Source organism: Euprymna scolopes, chromosome 2, assembly GCF_053919585.1.
Source record: "Euprymna scolopes isolate OS-2025 chromosome 2, ASM5391958v1, whole genome shotgun sequence".
NCBI lineage: Eukaryota > Metazoa > Mollusca > Cephalopoda > Sepiida > Sepiolidae > Euprymna > Euprymna scolopes.
The window spans coordinates 40,629,132-40,655,028 of record NC_136483.1 but is presented as its reverse complement, the minus strand read 5'-3'; the positions used below and the strand labels follow the sequence as shown (position 1 = coordinate 40,655,028).

Here is a 25,897-nt window from a genome sequence, read left to right as displayed (position 1 = left end):
ACAAAGATTAATTATTAATTGCAGTTTGAAGAAGATAAACAAAGGGTTTAAAAAAATCCTTAAGTCGCTTCTGCTTTTCCATAGTTCGTATAGTTAACCCAAATCTGACGTCACGGAATCATGCGTATTTTTTTCACATTCATTTGGCAATGCCAGACTTTTTCTTTTTCCGCCAGTGTTATGTTCTTCCTTTAGAACGTTTGCTTTTCAAATACCACTTTTCCTATTTTGGGTCAATTTTTACGACGTGCCCCAGCACCAGCATATTATAAACACCCCAACCTCCCCATGTTAAGAACGACTTTCGGAATAAACACTCCTCCGTGCTGAATTCTGAAATAATAACGTTATTATTTAAAAAGCCATTCTTAACATGGGGAGGGGAAGGTGTTTTGTACCTATTCTGTACCTTACAATTGAATAAAAAAACATATCATAAAACTTTAATTAAACGTGGAAATACGATTTAAAAAAAAAATAGCGCGGATCACTCTCTGCATTAGCACCAGAATTGCTTTCGAGGTGGGGGGGGGTATTCCGAAAGCCATTCTTAACATGGGGAGGTTGGGGTACTTATAATACGCTGGGGCAGTGGGGCGGCACTGGCAGTGGGCACGTCGTAAATATTGACCCGATTTTGCATCGTAGGGTAGGGGGAAGATAAATAAAATCTTCCATTATAAATAGTTTTTTGTTGTTGATTTATGTTTTTTTTTGTTTTGTTTTTTCTTGAAAGATAAGTGATACTAATCCAATATGATTTCTCAATTGTTAACTATTTTGCACTTTTACCGATTGAGTAAAAGGTGGCGGGTGGCGGGGTGGTGTTTAGCTCCGTTCTAAAACTATATAGGCGGGAAACTTCCTTCATTACTTAGAAAACTATTCTCACTTGATTAAAAACAACAGAATAAAAAAAACACTTATTTTAAAGTAGGGCGTGGGGGGGGGTATTTAAAAACAAAAGAACCTAGCTCCCACAAATCCCAACCCTTTTAGAAAAGGTGATTATTTTTTTTCTTTAATATTGCGGTGAGAGTACTCAGTAGTCCCTTATTAACACCAAATGAGGAAGCTTACACCCCCCCCCCAAAAAAAGAAATGTTCCTAAATTTTCATTAACAAAATTGTTCTTACTTTATGCCATTCTTACCTATTTATTAACCTGTGCCATTTTTTCTGTAGCCATTTTTACCGAGCATCAACATTGACACGTGGTGGTTGGTGGTAATGTGGGGAAATGCTGAGCACCCCCCCCCCCCCACATTAAACCACTCCGTTGCCTAAAGTGATTTACTCCTTCCCCAATCGAAGGACAATCGAACAGGTACCATACCATACGCCACTCTGATAGTAAACTACAGACCTAGTGTTAAACTCCAAAAAGATTTCTGTGAATAATGACGTAGTAATGACGTCGGCAATTTCACGGCATTCCATTTCTTATGTTCTTTCAGGCACAAAAAGTCTCTGGCTTTATTTAGCGCTGAAACCTGGACAAGTTTAACAATAAAAATAAATAAATGCTAACGGTACAAATAACTTAAGTTTGTTAATTTTTCCTATTATTTTAGTGAAAGCTTTTAAATTTCACTCTAAGGATTAAAAACAATATAAAATTCTTATGATTTTTTTTTTTTAATTAAAGGACTTCAGAGAAATTCTGTCACTTTAGAAAAATGAGTGTGCAGTTCTCACAGTTCTTCTTTCTTTTCTTTCTTCTGTCATTGTTATTCATTTTCTCTCCTCTCTGTCTATATTGTTTGTTATTTCCCCTCTTTTTCTCCCCCCCCCCCGTTTCTCTCTTTGTATCATTACTCATTTCTTATTATCCACTATCTCTTCCTTCTCCCCATTTCTTCCCCCTCTCTATTTATTCTTACCAAAACGCAACCACACTTCTCGCCGGAGTATAAAACCCCCTGCTAATTTGTTTCTTATTAAACTCACGTTCGCGTTCTGTCCTGTTATTATTGTTCTAAGTGGATTCCCTTAACACTCGTGTCGTGTTAATAAAACAATATTAACCTCATTGTTAATCGCTTAAGAAAACGCCGTCAGAACATTTGATTGAAATCAAATCAACCGCAGAAAAAAAAAAGAAAAACAACAATTTTCCCTTTTTTTTTATTCGGATTATATTTTTCTACGTGACGGTAACCTTTTTATATATCGATGCGAGAGGAAATTGCTTCGAGTTTTCGCTTGTCCAACCCAGATGAAATCAGTAAGTTATTTTCTTTTTTTTACAAGGTCGACTTTATATGATTGTAGATATATATATATATATTATATATATATATATTATATATATATATATATATATACTATATATATATAGCTTTTTCGGATTTGTATTACTGTACACATAGATTCGAAAACGTTGTCAAAAAAACAAATATATAACGAATAAATATTATCAAAGGCAAGATAAGTTACTTTTCTACCAAACAGGATACATTTTTTTGTGTTTTTATTCAATGTAACATGTTTATTCAGCTCGAAAAACATGCAGTGTTTACCGATGTATTGGAAAATTCAAAATGGCGCCCGACACTCTCTTTAACATGGTAAGTTTGGGAAAAGGTGTTATAAATAATAAACTAGACAAAATACTATTAAAAAAACACCGAATATATGTCAACTTATGTCACGGTAACATATATTGAGCGAATTTCTAACAGTATTTTGTCTAGTTTATTATTTATAACATCTTTTCCTGAACTTACGTGTTAAAGAGAAAGTCGGGCGCCATCTTGAATTTTCCAATACATCGGGAAACACTGTATGCTTTTCGAGCTGAATAAACATGTTACATTGAATAAAAACATGAAAAATATATCCAGTTAGGTAGAAAAGTAACTTATCTTGCCTTTGATAACATTTATTTGTTATATATTTGTTTTTTTTGACAACTTTTTCGAATCTGTGTACAGTAATACAACCCCGCTTTTTCGTTTTTTATTTTTTTTTTGCTTCCCTTCCTCCCTAATTGTTATTCTTATCAGATTTGAGAAAATGTCTTAAAATTCATGTATTCGTACAGAATACGCGACGTATTGGTATAACGTTTTTAAAAACTCATTTTTAACAGAGTAACGTTTTGTAATTTATATTTTCACCTTCCAATGTAATAAACAATACCGATTACCATAAAAGATACCGTAAAAATTTAACTTCAAAATCCTAAAATATAGCATGGTCCGTATTCTACCTAAGTACGAAAAGTTAAATTCAAACAATATCGTTTGAACTATTACTTGAATCGCATGGTTAACTATTTTTTTTTGTGAAGACAATGTTTTAGTTTCCGAATATTCTATACTTCTTTCGATGTAAATGGCTTCCTAAACTTTCGGTTATTTAATAAACTGAAGATTTATTAAGAATTTAAAAGCCAGATTTCTATTCGACAAAAATACCTTCAAATTTTGGAGGGTCACGAAGTAAGGGCATTCTTTATTTGTTCAACGATTAACAAACTAATAAAATGGCTGATTTGTTTACGAATTGACGGGAATTTTTTTTTTTTTTTTTTATGATTAAAAAATCGTTTCATTCTATTTTGTACTGTATTTTGGATTTCAATAAATAATCGATTACTAATAAATAACTCGTCACGTGGAGGCGGGAAGAAGCACAGACACACGAAGTTGTTATACAATTTTATAAATATAAAAATTATTGCCTCAGTCCTCAATATTCATGGATAATTAAACTTGAATTAAGTCTGAATAAAATCCATATTATCTCAATACAAATCAAATCAACCCGACTTTTGCCGAACTAAGCTTAAAATGTTAAATGATGAGTTGGAAGGGTTAAACAGTTGTAAAAATTCGAATAAAATCGGTGTATAAGCGTGTGCGCATGTATATGTGTGTGTGTGTGTGTGTGTGTAGAGAGAGATTCAGAACGTTCCGTGCTATGTTTTTTTTTTTTTTTTTTTTTTTTTTTTTTTTTTTTTTTTTTTTAATAGTATTTTCAGTTAAATTCAAGTTTGTTTATTAAATTGAGAGTACGAAATAGTTACAAAACACCTTTCCTAAGTTAATAAGTTTATAAATAATAACTTTATTTCCGCACGGTACCTTCTCGGCAAGTACCGATTGAAAATAACGCGATTTTGAAAATTCTCTCAAAAATCAAATAATTGATCAATTTCGTTTTATTTATTTTTTAAAGACTTATATATAAATAAATAAAAGTTAATTAGTTTTTGCCTGTGAAATTTCCGAAATTTTTCCTTTTTTCTAGATTAAATTTTTCAGAGTTCGATAAAAAAAAAACGTGGAAGATTGATTTTTAAAACTTATGAATAAACATTATCTTACTGTTGATAATTAAAAGAAAATATATACCGCTTTTGATTAGTGAATAATTAAAAATATATTTAGAAATCGAACATGAAACATTTTTTATACGGAAGACCAATGGCACAATCTGTTCGCAGTTCACTGATAAAAATCGTAGCATTATTTGTTTCTTTTGTCAGAACAAGAATATAATTTCTAAACCAAGTAACTGAGTTAATTGTGACTTTAGTTTAAGTCCATGCAAATATTTTGAATCGAAAATAAGTTTCCAAAAGTTAATTTAAGGATTTAGTTAAAATTTAAAAAAACAACTTAGTTTTGGTAATTAAAAATTGTTATTTCCTAGAATAAAGACGAATTTAATAAAAAATAATTTCAATATTTTTTTTATTTTATCTTTTTTCGGGCTATAAATTACGATATTGAAAATTAATAATAAAGGAAGTTATATCAGTTAACTGGTTCCGTATCAACCGGAAGTTAATTGTTTTAGGTGTTGTCTGCTTAAATGTGAAACTTTTCTAGGTATACATATCTATATGTATTTTTTATATTTCAAGCCAAAGGCAAGACTTTTACTTTTATATTTCATTTAAAATGATTGAACAAAAACTTTAAAAATATATATATTTGTACCAAGTTTCTTTTTCCTATATTTTTAATATTTTATAAGACATATTTTTCGTATATTTACGACACCATTGTTTTTTTTTTTTTTTTTGATTACATTCAAATCAAATTTTGTCCGCTTTATTCATTGTAAAATAAAGAATGCTTATATGCGATTTAAACTCTGATCAATCTTCAATATAGTAAAAATTACGATGAATTTCATTTTACTAGTTTTTACTTGTATTTTTTGTTATGGATGTTGAAAATTAGCGTCATACCTAGATTATGACATGAAGGATGTTTTAAGAAACGTTACTAGCCTGTAGCCTGTCCCTTCCCTACTCTATCGTTTTTCATGGCAAATGCTTGATTGAGACCTAATCTATGGTCACCCTTGCCAAACTTTCACAAAAATACTCTTCTAGATACAACCACTATCAACAATTTCCTCCACTCTCTGTGCCTAAAAACGCAGATTCGATAAACAAAGCTTCTTTGCTAGAACTGTCCGTCTGTGGAATCCCGTTTAGCTGCTGACTACAATATGGTCGTTTTCAAGTCCAATGTAAACACGTTCTTGTTGAGTCGTCCCTTTTTAAATAAGGAAATTGTTTCCAATTTCTTCCACTAACAATTACTACGCTATTGTCCCGATGACAACCGTCGTACACTCATTAACCCTTATCCTAGAGTGGCCTTTGAACCTTGATAAATAGTGACCCCCCCCCTGTAAAAAAGATCCGGTATTTTTATTTATTTTTATTTATTTTTTTTTTTTTACGACCTAACCGGTAGGTGTATCAGAATTTTTGTAGGAACTTTTGACACCCTTAACACGAAACTGCGAATAAAATTAAAAAAAAAAAAAAACTCGTAATTTCTCTTTTAAAAGTGGGTTGTTTATTTTCTTTATGGATTATACTTCCAAAATAAACTATAAAGTTGTATAAAAAGTAATAGAAATATTTTTTTTTTATTAAAAAACAGTAATGAAATTAACTGAATTTTACGAGTTCAGTATTTTTCAATTTTTGAACTTTAAAAATCTATCAATTTTTCTATTGATTCTATTTTTACGATATTTTCAGGGTCAATGTGAAATTTTATGTTCTTTCCAATAAACTGAATATAATATTTTAGACAAACGTTTTTTTTTGTTTGTTTGTTTGTTTAATTCACGCCCCCCTCCCTATTTTGAAATGTCTATTAAAAAGTAAATAATTAATTTATGTGCCAAAGTTTTATATCACAAATTGAAGATACAAGATCAATAAATAATATACTCTTTTTTAAAACAAAAAGAACGGGTTTTTACCTTAAAAAAAAACAAAAAAAAACACGTTGTTTGTATTTTCTTATTTTATTTTTTTAAATGAAACATTGGCCCTTGCCCTTTAATTGAAAAAAAAAAATTAGGGTTTGAATTACATTTTTCGAGTAGTTAGAAGCTTGGAAAGACAGGGGGTCGAATTATTCAATATTTTTCACGAAGTTTCTAACACACCTACCTAACCGGTAATATAAATATTTGAATTGCAAAAAAAAAAAAAAAAAAACAATTCTAAAAAAATTATTTTTTTAAGCTTTAAATGATATTAATTTCATATTATGCAATATGAAGTTTAAACAAAGATTTTTTTTTTTTTTTTTATAACGGGTCTCCAATAATATGTATATAATAGAATATATAACTCTTGAGGTAATGAAAATCCAAAATCGGCCTTAAAAAAATCGTTTTGATTTGATTAGTTAAGTGATTTTCACTTTTGCGCCTTTTTCAAAAAAAGTACGGAGGCCAGTAAGCAACACTATCTTTAGATATGTGTTGACAGAGGCCGTTAAAATCAATTTTATTATTTCTCTCGTCTGTGTAGCTTGTTAATAAAAATCTATTTGTAAATGTAAATATGAAAATCCGATCGCAAAAAAAGTTACTTCCATTAACCATTATAGCGCCAATTCCCATCCATAGTAATTGACATTGAAAATAGTAAACACGAAATGATGACATAGGTCCCTATTAATCTTCAATAAGAAAAAGGTACATTTTTACTATAAAACACCCATCATTGTTGTTACTCCATAAAAATTAGATTTTACATATAAAAAAAGGAAATAGCCTGAAACTTTTTGGTTATGGTCAAGATTGCTATTTTTGATTTCCGATTTCTGCACAGACAGGATGACGGTAACAAATAAGATACAGTCCCTTATTAATGGTTTATGGTTGACCTCCCCCCCCCCCTTCGGAAGTAAGAATAAAAAGTAGAAACTTCATAATCTTGATTTTTTTTTTTTTTTTTTTTTTTTTTTTTTTTTTTTTTTTTTAATTTAACATCATATATAAATTCTTAATGCTGCAATATTAAGTTAAAAATTTATATATTTTTTTTTTTACTAGAATATCGTCTTTTTCTTTTCTAGTTTTAACTAGTCCTTTTACTTTTCTAAGTTTAATCTTAACCATATTACTTTTCATGCTCGCATTTTATTAATATATATATATATATATATATATATATATTTTGTGTACAGAAAGTTGTTAGCTGAGACAGGTCATTGGTACTGTCGGTTTCAAGCCCGATAATAAGGCCCGTTTAAGGTATCCTTATCAAGCTCTCTTCAGCCAATATTCGACAGTACCAATGACCTGTCTCAACTAACAACTTTCTGTACACAAAATATAAGTACGCTCTTAAAATTTGGATTTTCCTTTTAATTGAGCACTCTGCTGGAATTCTTTTTCCAAAAAAAAACTAATCATTATATATATATATATATATATATATATATCCATTATTTTTTTTTCCAGGCTTTGCGGTGAAATATTTTCTTTTGTGTTCAATATCATATCTCATTGTCAACAATCCATAAAATTATCAACTTAAATTGACTAAATAAAAAAGACGTAATTAAGTAAAACAGAAAGGGACACAAAAAAAAGAGAAACAGAATTAATAGGCGACGTAAGTGAAAGATTTTCAGCCCTAGCACGGCAAAGCGCATCACTAGGGGTTCAGAATTTTCTGGGAATTTTTGACACCCTTAACACGAAACTCGTAATTTCTCTTTTTTAAAGTGGTTTGTTTAATTTCTTTAAACTATTAAAGTTTTTGAAAAATAATAAAAATATTATTTTTTAAAAAACTGTTTACAAAGTGCTTGCGCGCACTCATGCAGCCATTTTTTTTCTACATAATGAAATGAATTGAATTTTACAAGTTAAATTTTCAATTTTTACGATATTTTCAGGTTTAATATGAAATTTTATACTCTTTCCAATAAATCGAATATAATGGGTTTTTTTTCCAATTCACCCCCCTCCATTTTGAAATGTCTATTAAAATGAAAATAATTTTCTCACCTCAGATTTATATATCACAAATTGAAGATTAAAAGATCAATAAATAAAATATTCTAATTTAAAACAAAAAAAAAAACGAATAGTTTTGTGCAAATTTACTTGTAAAGTAAAAAGTTTAACACCTTTTTTTTTCTTAAAATTTTTTTTTTTTTTTTTTTGTGGAAAAATATTGTCCAGTAAATATTAAGCACTTACTATCATTTTTTTCTATTTCATTCAATGTTTTCTTATTTTAGATATTAAAAAAAAAAAAAATCATTTCATAAAGAAGAAATAAAAGTTTTTAAATCAAAAACTCATGTATTTCTTTAAGAGAAAAAAAAAAAAAAAAAAAACTGGGAAAATTGCGGGTGCGCACCCCCAAACAGTAAAATCTTCGAAAAATGTTAAATGGTGTTCTAATTGGTAAATGTCGGTGTGTTCCTTATAGAAAAACGGTTAACTAAATTGCAGAAGCACCAAGCTACATAAGTTCTATAATTGAATCCCCCTCCCGCAAAAAAAGAATGAAAAACAAAGATGTTTGGTGCTTATGTTTTTGTAAACCGCATTAAAAACTACGTGAGACAAAAAAAAAAAAAAAGGTCCCCCAATTTGTTATACTTTTCTTTAACTAAAAGTCATTTAAAAAATGTCAGTCCGTAATTTTTTGATTGGTACGCCAATACGCCATGTGAGAAGGCAGTTTGCTAGGTGAATAAAGCCGTCGTTCATGCTGCAGCGCACGCGTAGCACTATCAGAATTTTTGTAGGAATTTTTGACACCCCTAACACGAAACTGCGAATACAATATAAAAATCTCGTAATTTCTCTGTTAAAAGTGGGTTATTTATTTTCTTTATGGATTATACTTCCAAAATAAACTATTACAGTTGTTTTAAAAGTAATAAAAATATTTTTATTTTTTTTTTAAACAGTAATGAATTTTCCGAACTCAATATTTTTCAATTTTTAAACTCAATGTTTTTAAATTTTTAAATTTTAAAAATCTATCAAAATTTTTCTATTGATTCTATTTTTACGATATTTTCAGGGTCAATGTGAAATTTTATGTTCTTTCCAATAAACCGAATATAATATTTTAGACAAACGTTTTTTTTTTTTTATTCACGGTTCCCCCCCCCCCCCAGTGTCTATTACAAAGAAAATACTTAATTTAGTCCCGGATAAGTACATAATTATTTACTCACAAATTGAAGAGAAAAGGTCAATACATAATATATTCAAATTTAAAAAAAAACGGACATCGTGTTCTCACGCGCCCCAATGTAAACAGTAAAATCTTCAAAAAAATGTTATATGGTGTTCTAATTGGTAAATGTCGATGCGTTACTTTTTGGAAATTTGAAAATTCTATGTTCCAGGGAAAAAAAAAAAAAAAAAAAAAAACAATTAAATTAACCCTCCCCAACTTGGAGTGCTTTCCTTTTCTTGTTTTATTTCTTTTTCAGCTAATTTTAAATTTTCACCCAAAAAGTGCTATAATGTATTTTCGAAAATTAGAAAATTCTATGTTCTGAAAAAAAAAAAAAAAATTAAATTGCACCCCCCCCCCAAATTTGGTGTGCTTTTCTTTTCTTGCTTTATTTCTTTTTCATCTAATTTCAAATTTTCCGCGGAAGATTTGTACGCCATGTGAGAAGGTAGTTTGCTCGTTGAAGCCGTCGTTTATGCTATAGCGCACGCGCGTAGCGTAAACGGTAGCTGCAAAATGGTGGAAAGTAGTTCGTGCGTTCAGGGGTTAATACCATGCAAACGGTAAATTTTCCCCAAGTTTGACTATCAGATTCGTTGTCAGCGACCTCAATTACCTATAAAAAAAAAATTAGGGTGGTCGGTGTTCTGTTGTAGCGTATCTGGATATTTACCATATTTTTATATAAATCAATCGAAACTATGCTTCCTTTTTAAAGTTATTTCAACATTTTGCCAATATTAAGTGTTTAAATATCGTTCGTTCGTTCGGCGTTGGGATCATTTTATAGTTAAGACAGCGAACAAACCTTCAAGTTCGAATGTTGGTTGTTTATTGTGATTCAGTGTTTGAGCTTTTAGTAATCAAAAGAAAAAAAAACGAAAATATGGACGTTAGGTTTGTGCGTATAATAATAATAATAATATATAGGAGGCGGTCGATTCAAGTCAACATTATTTCGTTCTATTCATACTTTCACTTTTGTTTCGTATTTTTCTTTTCCTTTTTCTTTTTTTTTTTTAAATCAGATTATTTTATGAAAACAGGATTTTAGTTAAATTTATTTATTCCAGTATAGTTTAATCATTGCATGGTAAGTGTAGTATAGTTAACAACGTAAAACAAGGTGTAGATAAACAAATATACAAGAAAGGTACTTATTTAGAATTGCACTTCATAGTGTGCCTACTTTTCACGGAATGAAAATGTTATATTCCAAAAATCACAGAAGTTGATAAAGTAGGGGTTTTTTTTTGGGGGGGGGGTAAAGAAAATCAAATTTTACGATTTTTAGCAATCTCTCCGGATCTTCAGCATGTGGCACAATGGGGAAAGAGGTGACTGGTTAATTTTAATGCATCTAAAACCAAGCTTCTATTTTTACATTATCAACGCTCTGATCCTCGTCTGGCCTCAATTCAAATGAATGACTCCTCTTTATAATTTTCTTTTCGAAAGCCCAATGTTGCAATATACGTTTAAATAGAGAATACTTTAACGAATAATCGATAAAAAAAAAAAAACTGGAAGTTTAAAATTTACAATAATTGTTTCTACAGTTTGTCGCTTACTTAAGATACTCTGGAGTATGGTGGCAAATAGATGTTACTATTTTCTCATCAACACCAAAATCTCAAGAAAAACCGCTCAATTGACATCATGTGACTCAAATCAACCAATAAAATGATGATATAAAGGCAGGTATTTAAAGTGATCCTGCCCATTATTTTCAAACAAATTCAATAAAATATTGAATCTGTTAAAAAAAAAAAAAACCTTTTTTATAAAATTGGGGAAAAATACAGTATAATCTGGTTTATGGGAAAATAATGTAGTTCACTTATTAATGTTTTCATGAAATTAAAAATATTTTTAATTTATGAAAATAGAATTTATTCTAAGAAAAATATATGGAAAAAAGTTGGAAATTATAAGAGGCAGACTGAAAATATTAAAATTAAAATATATAATGCCACAAATTTATAATTGATGTTAAAAAAAAAAAAAAATCAGAAAAAGAAGTTTTAGTTTTTTTGTAACCGGTATAGGTTTTGATAGTTTTAAAAAGCTTACATTATCGATTTTTCGTAACAAATTGAATTATTTGAAATTCAGATTGATATTCTAATATTTTTTGCAAATCCTCCTAAATTTTATTTAGACATAAAAAAAATGATTAAAAAACATTGTGTATATATTAAAGTTTTGCACAAAAAATCTACTCTACTTTTTTTCTTTTTTTTTTTTTTTTTTTTTTTTTTTTTTTAAAGCTTCTATTAAAAATTATAGAAAAAGTATTATATTCTGCTTTTGATATAAAAATTCAGGATTTTATCATTCTGGAAAAATCAAAATTTGATTCAGAAATATTGGATTTAATAGATTTTGATATTTTAAAAGAAAAACATCAACTTGGGTTTTCCGTTTTGGCCGTGTCTAATTTAAGTCAACTGAAAAACAAAAAAACAGTAAAATATTTAACAAGTTTTTAGTGTTTAAAATTAAATACGGAGATTTTTAAATCATTCTATGAACGAAAAACATAAATGGGAGTGAAATGGACCATTTTTTTTTTTTTTTTTTTTTTTTTTTTTTTTTTTTAATAGGTATGTGCAAAATGACTGACCGATCCCCAAAATGTATAAATATGTTGACCTCTTCCTTCACTTGAAAATTCAAACTAATAGCAAAAACAAAACAAAAAAAAACCAACTTTCAGCATACAAAAAATAATAAACCTGCAAGACCAAAATCGTGTTTTGATGCCTATTTTAAGGCATTTTTGTGTAGTGATCATTTTGAAAGAGCACATACAAATTTGATAAATCTAGCAAAAACCAACTAATAGTTAGATTTTCATGAAATTTTATGTTTATTCACTTTTGAATTAATTTATATTTTATGAGATGATTTAAAAAATGCTTTTAATTTTTTTAAGTGTTCTCCTCACCTATATTTCATGTTATGAAAACTAAATTTAGGTTGAAAAACAAAGCTAAAGAGTTTAAAGTATTAAAATTGTGCGCGCTAGCATTTCAGCCCGGCGTTGCTAGGGTGTTTGGAGGTGTATGTTGAAAAAAAAAAAAAAGAAAGTGGTAGTAGGAAGGCAGGCTCGAACCCGTACCATGAAGGGCGGGGGAACGTGACATCTTTGCTGTTACGACCACCGTCAAACCAGAAGTGATGTAGGTTAAGGCTAGACAATCGAAAAGAGGTGATGACTTTCGAAAATATCGGCGAAAAAAGCGACCCCTCCCTGTGGAAAAGTGCCCAGTTGAGTGAAGAAATTAATGTTTTTAGACAATTTTTCAGTCATTTGTCTGAAGGGTCGAGCTTCAAAACGATACTGATCTTGTGAAAATCCGTCCCCTCTGTCAAAATTTTAGGCAGACATGCAAACATTCATATATTGGTAGCACAAATTTTCAACCCAAACCGATTAAAAAGCTTGCCCTATCTCTGAAATACCCTTTGTAAAATTTCAAATGTTTAGACTAGAAATTATCCGAGTAATTTGGTAGACCGCAGAGGTCAAATCTTTTAACTTTGACCCCTCTTATGACCCCTTTACATTTATGATTTTGGGCTCAAGTTGTTAGATCCATGTCCAAGGAACCTATATCTAAAATTTGAAGAAATATGGTATAAAATTGTGGGGGTGTTCGTTCGCGCCTGACCGCCATAGAATGGAAATATGTTACAAAGTTTAACAAGGTTTTTTAATATAGATCCAGAGAATATTGTGATAAGTGTTTCAGTGGGAACAGGTATGGTATAATAAATTATGGGGTTTATCTATTTTATTTTTACTTTCATTATATTTTGCTTTGGTTTTGATACCCCCAAATTCGAAGCTATCTCTTTACAACTCTTCCTTTTCATAACCTATCATACTTTCATAAATCAGTCCATTTTATGTAGGCTGTCTTTGAACCCAGTCAACAACAGGTACTTTTGCTAGTATATATATATATATATATATATATGTGTGTGTATGTATGTATGTATGTATGTTTGACTTGTGTCCAGGTAACCTACATCTAAAATTTCAAATGTTTAGACCCAAAATTGGTGAGGAGTTTAGTAGCGTCTGCAAAGGTCAACTTTTTCGACTTTGACCTCTCTGCAGCCAAACTTTCACTCAAAAACTGATTAAAAAGCTTGCTGTATGTCTGAATACCCTTTATGTAAAATTTCAAATGTTTAGACCCAAAATTGGCTGAGTAGTTTGCTAGAGACCGCAAAGGTAAAATCTTTTGAACTTTGATTTCTTGGCAGCTAAATATTTGGCCAAAAACCGATTAAAAAGCTTGCCTTATGTCTGAAAACACTTTTATGTAAAATTTCAAAATTTTAGACCAAAAATTGGCTAAGTAATTTGGTAAAGACAGCAGAGGACAATTTTTTTTAACTTTGATGCCTTAATATTTATTGTTTTGGGCTCCAATTAAATTAAAGTTTGATCAATGTCCAAGTAACCTACATTCAAAGTTTCAAGTGTTTAGGTCGAAAATTGGCTGAGGAGTTTGGTAGAGTTTTCAAAGGTCAAATCGTTGAATTTTGACCCTTTGACAGCTAAATTTCTAGCCAAAAACCGATTAAAAAGATTTTCCCAAACCTTATGTCGAATCTCAAGTTTGGAGACTGAAAATTGACAGTAATTTTGTAGGGAAATGTACACACACACACACACACACACACACACACACACACATTGCTTCAATATTAAAGAAATTTTTTTTTTTTTCTCAATCTATATAAAACGGATGTATGTGTATGTCTGTGTAAATATTTAACCAATAAATGTTTAAACTACTGGTCACATAACACTGAAATTAACAGGAAATAGTAATCATACACCAAGGATGGTATATAACTGTGTGCACTAGAGAATGGAACAACTCTAAGCACAACTCTGCACTGTTCAGTCATTTGAAAGTCAATGACCTGTCAAACTCGGAAAGGGGGCAACTGTCTAAATGCCTTTAGGCAAAGAAATGCTGCTAATTTCATCAAGGGATGATTGAATTTTTGTTTTCACTTTTGTAAATATATTGAATTATTTTTCCAGTGAAATACATTTTTGGTGGAATACTGTATCTTGAATAAAGTTTTTCAATAAGCTTATTAAATGCAATGTTAGATGTTATAGAATATGTTGAATATCAACATTTTTCTCCTCAGATAATGGATCTCTTGTGCCTGTGGTCATTAATATCCCAAACTTTCTTTTCTATTGATCTATAGTAGTTTGGTGTTTTGCCGAAGGCTCATAGTTGCTGGGACTTGTTCCTGGAATGTCTGTCCCTGAACATTCATTGTTTTTCCTTTTCTTTTCTGCAACGTTTGCTTCTTCTGGACGAACCTTTCTAAGATGGTTGCCACCCCTTGATATCATGGTTTGATATAATTTGCAAACAGCTGTATTCTTATTTTTGGGATTGATATAAAATACTTCCAGCAGAAACTGGTTGCCATAATGGTTTAAGTAGCATGACAAGCGTATGCTGTAGTTTCGTGGACATCGGCAATATTACATATCTAATGTGCTTCAACAAGTCATATTTTCTTATTTGTGGGTAAATTTTAAAAAGAATTACATTGCTGGAAAGAGAATAGAATAAGCACTCCAATGATAATTTATTCTTCTTTTATGCGTTCAATATTTTTATACTCAAGTTAAAAATGAAAAAAAAAGAAAAATGACAGCAAAAAGGGAAACTGTTTTTTCAAAATTTACATTTCATACGTTACGTTTGGATACATATGCGCAGGATCAAATTTAATTGGATGTGGCTGATTTTATGGGCTATATAAGTATAGAAGTCCATCTCTACTGGAATTTGATTTATATTTTTATGACCACAGGAAGCAAAGTTACAACCGAGCAAAGTTGACGAATATTTCAAAATTGATAGGATAAATCAGTATATCTCATCCATTTTCATATAGATAATAGTTTCAGAATCATTTTCATGTATAATATGTAAATATTTGATTGTGCAGAAATTTCTTTAAAATGTTATCTTTTATAGAAATTCAAATCCATTTGGGGAAAACGGCTTGCTATGTGGTCAGCTAGGTGTCAAAATTTTCTGGAAATTATTGACACCCCTAACACAAAACATAAAAATATAATAAAATATAAAAAAAACTCTAATTTCTCTTTTTAAAGTGGGTTGTTTTTCTTTATTGAATATACGTCCAAAATAAACTATTAAAGTTTTTTAAAAAATAGAAATATGACTTATTTTAAACTGCATGTACGCGCTCATGCAGCCATTTTGTTTTTTCTACGTAATGAATTAAACTTTTCACTTTAAAAATCTATCAAAATTATTCTATTGGTTCAATTTTTACGATATTTGCAGGTTTAATGTGAAATTTTATGCTCTTTCAAATAAACCGAATATAATATTGTAGACAAACGGTTTTTTTTTTGTTTTTTTTTAATTCACCATCATTTTGAAATGTCTATTAAAATGAAAATAATTAATTTTTTTTACCTCAGATTTATATATCACAAACTAAAGATAAAAGATCAATAAATAAAATCTAATTAAAAACAAAAAATAGTTTTGTGCAAATCAAGTTTAAAACTTAAAAAAAAAAAAATTTTTTAAACCATAATTTTTATTTTTTTATTTATTTTTTTTTAAGTGAAACCTCATTTTTTAAATATTGTCCTGAAAAAAATTGAACACCTACAACAATTTTTTTGTTCCATTTAATATTTTATTTTAGATTTAAAAAAAAAAAAAAAAAATCATTCCATAAAGAAGAAATAAAATATTTTAAATCAAAAACTCGTATTTCTTTAAGAGAATAAATAAAAAAATTGGAAGATTTGTTGAGTGGTTTGTTTATAAAAGTAAACATACTTACGAATGAATGTGATCATTTTGCAAGTACGGTGACCCATATTGACTAACTTTTGTTGACAGCAAACACAAGTCAGACATAGAAAGGGGAGATTAATTATAGTGCTTTTAGGCCACCGTAGTTCTCAACTGGGAGAAAGGGAGACACACCCGCTCTGTGACCATCTGATATGCCAATTTAAAAATCACAGTATTTTTGAATCCTTGCTTAAAAAATCCTTTATTTAAAAAGTATATGGAATATAAAATATAAATATGGATAAATTCTTAATGAAGAATGCAAGTACCTATTGATTAGTATTTTTTCTAGGTAAGTGATTTTTTGGAATTTATATATATTTATTATATTCAAAGTAAGTTAAAATTCGTTGATTTTCTTAATCTTTTTTTTTTAAGAAAACCGATTAAAAAAAACAAAAAAAACAATATATTGCATATTTTGCTATTAAACCTGTTATTTTAAGATTTGGTCTTTGCTCCTTTCATTGAAAAAAAAAATAGGGTTTAAATTACATTTTTCAAGTAGTTATAAGCTTCGAAAGATAGTAAATCTAATTATTCAAGTTTTTATCACGCATTTTTAATGGCAACTTTTGGCACTGCTAACGCTCAGCTGACTAAAGAATAATAAAAACTTTTTTCTGCTTTCAAAACGAAAGCAGAAAAATCAGTTTCATTTTTTATTCTGAGTTTGTCTATCTAAAAAAAAAAAAATTCTGAAGATTTTCAAATTAGATTTCCAAACAATACTATTTTGTTGTTTTTACTTGTACTTAAGGTAGAATTGTTTTTAGTGGTAAAAAAAAAAAAAAAAAAAATATATATAACAAATAAAAGTATTCTACCATGCTGAAATAATGTTATTTAGAAACCCATTCTTAATATGGAGAAGGAAGGATGTTTTGTTAAATATTCTGTACTTTCACCTAACAATTAAATAAAACATTGTGAAATTTGAATTTATTTTTAACTCATTGACAAGACCATTTTTTCGAATCTGTAAGACAAACCCGTTTTTTTTTTTTTTTTGTTTTTTTTTAACTTGGGATATCTAAATAATAATTAGGTGGTTCGATAAAGAATTTCATTGTGATGCATTTTGTAAATTTTTACCTTGTTTCCACCTTAACATTTTTCTTCAAAGTGACTACCTTTTAAGGTTTTCGTGTATGCTGAAAACGAATATTGCATCTAAATTTTCCGCAAAATAGTAGCTTTCCGGATATTAAGCAATGTCAGTAGCTTTCCGGATATTAAGCAATGTCATTTCTTATGTTATTGCTGGTGGCCATCTTGGTACGTGCGAGTGTGCATAGTTTCTCAGATACGTTTGCGCACTCGCACAGACCAAGATGGCCACCAGTGATAACATAAGAAATGACGTTGCTTAATATCCGGAAAACTACTTATTTGCAGAAAATTTAAATGCGATATTCGTTTTTAGCATACCCTAAAACTTATAAAAGTAATCATTTTAAATGTTAAGATGAAAACAATGTAAAAAAAAAAAAATTACCGTTTTATTTCTTTGTTTACATAGTTGAATTTTCAGTAAAACAACAGAATAGAAATGACAAAAATTACCATCAACTGGTGAATATATAGTTGTTGCTTACCAGAATTCCTGGTATCCTGGTACTGTGAAAGCTACATCAAGGATTTATGTAGAGTACGATTTATAGTTGCATCTCAGAAAATAGGGGTATATTTGGGGTCAGATAGAGGATTTACAAAATTGAAAATTGGACTGGTCCCAAAATGCAGAAGTTCTGGTCGACTATGAGAATTTCCATCTTTTACAGAAATCCAAAATCTATATGAAAAATTTTCTTTGATTTATTTCTGAGATTAATTCATATCTACTCAATTTTTATTCTTTGAGGGGAGTAAGTAGTAAATACTGACCATGAATGCTCTTTAAGCATTCAATGGCTACATCCCAGATTAAGCTCTCCTTTGGTGAGGAGGCAGGAAAATGCGTACTCTCAAAGCTATATTTAAGTACCACTATAATACTTAGTTTTGTTCATGAATAGACACCCACTGTATGATACCATGTACCAATTAAAAAAAAATTGAAATTTGTACATCTTAATTTATAATTCATGGCTTATGGTAAAGATACATCAGATTTGACTGCATAGTCAGAAAGGGCACACAATTTTACATAAGAGTACCAAGTTTTATGAGAATAGCTTGAAAAATAAATAAATGGTGGCGAAATTACTGAATTTCTTGAAATGTTGAGGTCCATAATTTAGCCCACTTTTTCTAAAGAAAAATGTCCATGGAAAAGCATTAATTTTGGTGCTTCAAATTCTCAATTTTTTAACTATTGATGGTATGTGCATAATTCAAACGGTTTTAAGTATCTTTTACATAGCTAAAAGTCTGACTCCGACAATTCCTAGGATGCTGCCTCCTTTGATATCTGACTCTGACTCCCAACTCCTTGGCCCCTATGTGGAAATCTATTCTGCACATCCATGTACCAGCCTCCCACATGCAGCAAGCATTTTATAATTATTTTTGATGTATATTATTTTTTACGTTTAACATTCACTTGTATGATAAATATACTCACATATACACTCAACCAGCTTTATAGAATAAGTTAAGATAACAAAGGGATAAAAGAATTTACAATGAAATTTTATTATGCTAATTAGTTCAAAATGGAATACAATATTTAGGGATGGGGAAACATCTTTAGGTCATGGCATTTCAAAGCCAAACACATCTCATCAGAAAAGGGGAGTAAAGACATATTATACAGAAGTTTTTTAAAAGATAATATTGCCTTTATGGAAAGAGGGTCAAAAGAAAAACAGGAAAAAGCTATAAAGGGATATAGTAGCATGTGTTGCTTCTTATTGATTTAAGCCGGGTTTGGATAATATTATAATTCCAGATCGATCCCGGACTAATCCAATTGCCAAATTCCATTTGATTCCAAAACTAGATAACTTTCGGATTAAAATCCGATTGTTATCCGATGTAATCCAGTGATCTTGCTCAAAGATAAAATTTTCATTGATTCTGTGTGACGTCACAACCAAAACGAAAACAGCTGTCCAGACAGGATTTGCAGTGATCCGATGGACCAAAATATCTTGAAGTAGAAGCATTGTAGTACAATACAAAATATGATATATCTCAAAAAATAAAAGCGAAACAATACAAAAACTGCTAAATTGTGCAACTGGTAAAACCAAACAGGAAAACCATTTAGTAAAAAAAAAAAAATTATTGGACTTTGAAGGTGGAGTCGGATAAAAAAAAATTTCTGACTCCAGCTAAAGCCTCCAACTCCGGCTCCGCAACCCTAGTTGAAGGTTGTAAATATTTAACTATTTTTTTACATATTTAAATTACTTATGTCTCATTCAATTATTTATCAATTAAGTATGTGAAACCAGAAAAATAGAAATATATGTAGTGGTAGTTTGAGACCAAAATGAGGAACGAGAGTATGACTAATAACAAATATATCATTTGCGGTTCACACATGGTCGCAATTTACTGTACAATTTCTCGACGTGGACATTGAAAGATGGAATTATAATAATAGGTACCGGCAGCAGCCTTATAATTTAAAACTCTTGCGCATTTCTGTCATTTCAACTAATAAAAAACTGAAAATACCATAAAATTAAGCAAACAATGATTTTTATTGTCGTATAGAAATTACAAATATACAAAAGAAAATGTGTAATTTGTTTTCAAAATGTATATATCATTTAATTTAGTGAATTAACCGTTTATAATAACCATGACAAACGTGATATTAAAGTTAATTTAATTTAATGCTAAGAAATTGTATCTAGCCTTATTCACAAATGTACAAAGCAAAAGAAAATGCGCATATTTTTGGTGTTTTTGGACAAAGTCAATGTTCTGAAAGTAAACAAACTTATTTTTAAAGCAAAACTAATTTTTATTTCTCGAGTAATTTTTGTTTTTAACTTGAAAAAATACTTTTTGAAAGTAATTTAAATCAATAATCCTATTTAAATTAATTTATATGTAAAAAAAAAAATGCGGTGCTCCTTCTGCAGTGAAGATAATGTTATTTTTTTAATAGTATTTCAAGTGAAATTCATGTCTTACTGTATCTCGTTTATTAAATTATGCGAAAGTGCAGAATAGTTACAAAACATCCTCCCCTCCACATGTCAAGACTGGGTTTCTAAATGATAACGTTATTATTTTAGTATGGTATCTTCTTTGCATAAGTATAAAAGAAAAAAACAAGTTGATGTGATTGTATTTTTTCTGGAGCTTAACGGAAGAATGTTATAAAGTGAAAAAAATTGCCAGATTTCATAAATCAATCGACCTATTTATCATAAAATCAAAAAAAAAAAAACGTTTAAAATTTAATTAACATTGAATAATTCCTAGTAATGTTTACTGCCAAGAAAAACATGGCCGATGACAGTCGCTTCACAGAATTATAATGTAAGAATGAAAATAGAATGCAAACAAACAAAATAAACAAGTTTTATGTAAATAAAAACAAACAATACATTATGGCTTTGTTCAAATTAATGCTGTGATCGTTTAAAGGGGATTTTCAGGGTTGCCAGTTTGGCCTTTTTATGGCCAAATTTCGTGAATTTGGCTTTTTTTTTTTTTTTTTTTTTTTTTTTTTTTTTACACAAAGTAGTTTGCTGTTCAAAAATTGTATTTGGCCTTTTTCAACATTTGGCTTCAATTTTGCCTTTTTTCTGATTATATCACAGAAATTATTGATAATTTTTAAAAACCTAATTGATTTAAGAAGTTTGGTCTCCAACATTGTTTAGAACTTAATTTTTGACTTTCTTCACTATTTTACAAAATATATCTATGTGAAAGCAATTATTAGTGAGAATGTTACAATTAAGTATTCTTGAAGCAGGTTAGGCTTCAAACATTTTATTGTCTTTTTTTTATTAGCTATTTCAATGATTTTACATAAAATTATTGTCAGTGACTATTAAAGAAAAACAAAATTAAGCTTTTCAGGATCTCCATTTGTAGGTTTCTTTCGGTCAGAAAGCCAGTGTATATTCTGAAAAGCTGAACACATTGACTTTATTCATTGAAGGTCAAATGTTTATCAAATATAAGAGTTTTAATTGTTATTAATTTGTAAAGATATATGCCATAAAAAACATTGTCAGAGAAGGTTAATTTTTTTTGTTCCAAAGTAACAAATAATTGGGAATTAACTATAAATTACATCTATAAAGAGTAATTATTTCAAAGTCAATTCCTAATTAAATATTTGTTCCTAACTTTTCTAAAAATATTTCGACAAAAATTTGGCTTTCAAGGGGTTAAAGTTCAATGATTTGACCTTTGAAAACTATCAAACTCCTCCGTCAATTTTAGATCTAAACACTTGAAATTTTAGATGTAGGTTACTTGGACATAGATTAAACTTTTTGCTTTGAGCTCAAAACAAATGTTAGGGAGTCAAAATTCCCTCGCAGAACCCCCCCCCCCAAGATTCTAGAAATGTTATCAAATGAAAGATAATTTACTCTTTTACTTACCTGAATAAGTTTTTTGTGTTTTAATGTATTTTAAAGCTTTTATTCAGTTAAAAAAAACTAGTGCCGAGTTGTAAGTTAAACCAACAACAATATGGCTGAGAAAGAACATGCAGTCTTTGGAGTGTCAGTATGGCTCAAAACTAAAAAAAGAAACAAAATGCTGATAGAAATCCACTTAATAAATGTCACCATGACAATTATTGGGTGAATTTATATCTCTTGTTTTGTTTTAATGATTTAAGCAATTATCGAGACTTTCCAGTTTGATTTCGGCCATATTGTCTTTCAAACTTAACTTGATATTATGTGTTTCAAATTAAATAGATACTTTAATGTTAAACCACACAAAACTTATCCATGTAGGTAGAAGATTTGTTTTATATTTGTTTTTGACTACTATTTCATTTTGTTGTATATACAGCAAAATTCCAAAAATTATTTTAGAATTTAGAGTGGGAGATCAGTTCCGTATATAAATTTCAGATCAAATGATCATTTCAACACATTCAACATTTTAGGGATGTTAATTTTATTTTTATTTCGGACTATTAGTCTCATCTTTATTAGTTGTTGTTTGTTTGTTTTTATTGGTTCACAACGTTTCGGCCAACTTCCTCTGGCCTTCGTCAGGTGGGATGGCAGTGATGGCTGAGAATGCAGTTAGGAGATTCGAAGTTCCTATCCGTCGCGGTTACCACCTGACGAAGGCCAGAGGAAGTTGGCCGAAACGTTGTGAACCAATAAAAACAAACAAACAACAACTAATAAAGATGAGACTAATAGTCCGAAATAAAAATAAAATTAACATAAAAAATGCTCATCTCAAAATAAAAAAATTCCAATTAAGGAATTAATATATATATTTTAGGGATGTTCACTAATTTTTTTTTTATTAGTAACCCTAAGTCCGTCTGACAGTCATAGAACTACTTTAAAAAGTAAACATCCTCCAAAATACACAGAATTTAATTTCCCTAGAAAAAAATTGGTTCACTGCTTTAAAACACGAGAATATCTCGGAAATAGCCCATTTTACATTGAATTTGTGTGAAACTGATCTCCCACTCTCAATTCTCAAAGAAATAGTTTTATATTTAATTTCTTTATAATTACCAATGAATGTTTATCAGTATTTCTTTGTCTTGTCAAAACTATTTTCATTTAACATTTTTCGGTATTTTGGTAAATACATTACGAAATTATTGGCACTTGTTTTTTATTTTTTTCCCCTCACTAATTTGCAATTATAAATTCATAAGGTATTATCACATCTCTGCACCCCATGTTAATTTATAGAAAAAAGAAAAATGTGATTAAAAATTTTTAAGCAATTACATGTAAACAGTCTGAAAAACTTAGTGGTAAAAATAAAATAAAACTACAAAAATCAGTTTTACATATAAATATAACGTAAAACCATCCTGCTTTTGGACCAGATAGTGTTTCAAAGATACATAACCTTTTTTTTTAATCTGTCATGTTCCTGATCAAACAGCAGTTATTTTAGAATTCTTATTCTAATTCTTAGATGTAAAGTATTTTATTTTGGGAGAGGGGGAGGGGCACCGGAACTTGAGGTTAATAATAAAATTGAGGGATTTGGGGGGGGGGGGGACTGTTGCCACATAGACTTAGGGTTTGTGGTAGAGTTAATAGTTTTTTTTTTTAATTTTTACTATTAAATCCCTCTGCCAAAACACAATTTACCTCTCTTAGCTAAAAGAAACTGGGCTACATACTCTTAAAATGCTCTTTTGGATAGATGATTGGTCCAAATAAATTATAAATGTACATTAGTCTTCCTATTGACACACAATATGGTTTCCGTTCTGCTAGATCTACAGCAGATGTGCATATAGTTGTCTCATAGGATTAGCAAATCTCCTGACGGAGGCTACCTTTCTAGGGCAATTTCTCTTGACATATCTAAGGCCTTTGATAGAGTATGACATAAAGGTTTACTTCACAAGATCTCCAGCTACGGTATAGCTGGAAATGTCTTCTCAATTATCAAATCATTTCTCACTGATAGATTCATAAGAGTAGTGGTTGATGGGCAGAAATCAGCTCACAGTATTAGTGCTAGAGTCCCTCGGGTCCATTCTGGGCCCAACTCTCTTCCTGATCTACATTAACGATCTTCCAAATCACATCCTTACATCATTCGTAGACATTTATGCTGATGATACTACTATCTATAGTAGCACATCTAAGACTGTAAACGACAAAGTTCTCTCAGATTCTCTCCTCTGATCTTGAGCAAGTGGGCAATGGGGAAAAGAGGTGGCTTGTTACTTTTAATGCGTCTAAAACTGTAACACTAAAGAGAGGCCACATCAGACCGGTAGGGTTGATGTGACGTTTCTTTTGGTTGAAAGTAATTTTTTGTTCCCGGACGATGATCGGGTTGAGACAATAAAAAATTATTATTAATTTTTATTTGTGAATAAATTCTGAGCTAAGTCTGTTGTTGAAATAGCGGCGGCAAGAGTGCCTTTGTAGCGAAAAGTTGAATCACATTCTAGACATCAAAAGCGAAAAAGAATGCATAAAATATGTTAGCCAAAATACACAGGCGTTTGATCTCCAATGGCCGAAATCATAGTGTACATGAGCCGGAGGGGTGGGGATTTCACACCCGCAATTGGCAAAACTGAGCCAAAGTTGACCTGTGAATTTGACAAGTTGAAAAGTCGGGTTGTTTTTGATCTAAGAGAAACACACGCAGTGACTCGGCATTATGTTTAGAACAAAGAAGAGGAAAAAAAATGAATTGTCCGAAATTTCAAAACAATAAGATAACGTATCGAGAATTGTCATTTGGTGAATCAGGTCGAACGAAAAAAGGGAATTTATGAAATATTTTTGCTCGGATGGGAAAGTGTGTTGCCAATAAGTTCAAAGCGACAAATGCATTCTTGGTCTTTTGACGTAAACAAAATGTCTGATATAATAAAATGGCCGACAACCAGAACTTAATTCAAAGATAAACTAAAATCCCTTTGAATTATCAAAGCGAAAGGTGAGATCAATAGATAATTTTAAAACATAAAATCGCGTGATTTGCTTTAAGTAAAAGGAAAAATAATTTTCCTGTATATGAAAAATTCCATTAGTAAGCCAGGGAGGAGTTAATTAATACAACGTGTAAGTTGGGCGTTAATTAAGAGAGGAGTCAATCCAATTTTGGAAATGGACCAATGAAAAAGGGCCCTGTCGAAGTATAATCAACCAATGAGAAAAGGCCCCGTCGAATTATAATCAAGCAATTTGATTGGTCGATGACGAACATGGGTGTCGTCATCATTCCATAATTGTATTATAAAAGAAATGAAAAATTAGATTAAGTCAGTAAGAAGAGAAGAAGTGAAGAAAAAAACAAAGAGAGATAAGTCTCGGCAGAATCACCTCTCTCTCTCCCCCTCGCTTGTTGCCTGATAACTCAACGCTTGTAACGTGTCGATCACTTAACAAGAATTACGCAAAGTCTGCAATACCGACCAGGTATTTCAACAACAGAAGCTCAGTTATAGAACTAACTGCTTGCTTGAATTAATTGTCAACTCTATGTACATGCTGTAAATACTTCTTTTATGAATTTCCGAAATATATATTATATTAACTAACCTCCGGAGTTTTGTTGCTGATGTGCGTTGATCCATATATATGTACATTCTTTATTTGCCATTTGTGACACCGTATCCGTCAACGAACACCCAGGATAACTAGACGATCCACGGTAGAACAGGCCTTGAGGACCGAGCATCCGAGAAGAATCCCCAACGCCTTAACGAAGAACTCACTGGGTGACGCGACGTACTAACGGTTGGCAGACCTGGTTGCCCAGTCGACATATAACTGTACCGACCAGGGTGCAGATCATAACTGGGCCGCGATCAGGGGTCAAGGACGTGTAGGCACACGTCTAAAGGTCACAAAACCAAGCTTTTATCTTTACATCATCAACGCTCTGATCACCATCTGGC

General features: G+C 30.2%; 1 protein-coding gene across 1 annotated transcript in view; it reads left to right on the top strand.

The window, feature by feature from the left end:
• The first annotated feature begins 1,868 nt into the window (after positions 1–1,868).
• Positions 1,869–25,897, top strand: part of LOC145291340 (WD repeat and SOCS box-containing protein 1-like) — a 110,576-nt gene continuing 86,547 nt past the window's right edge. Inside the window, exon 1 of the mRNA XM_080137105.1 lies at positions 1,869–2,227. Within this exon, the coding sequence (XP_079993231.1) occupies positions 2,176–2,227 (52 nt within the window). The 5' untranslated portion in view covers positions 1,869–2,175. The remainder of the gene's footprint in view (positions 2,228–25,897) is intronic.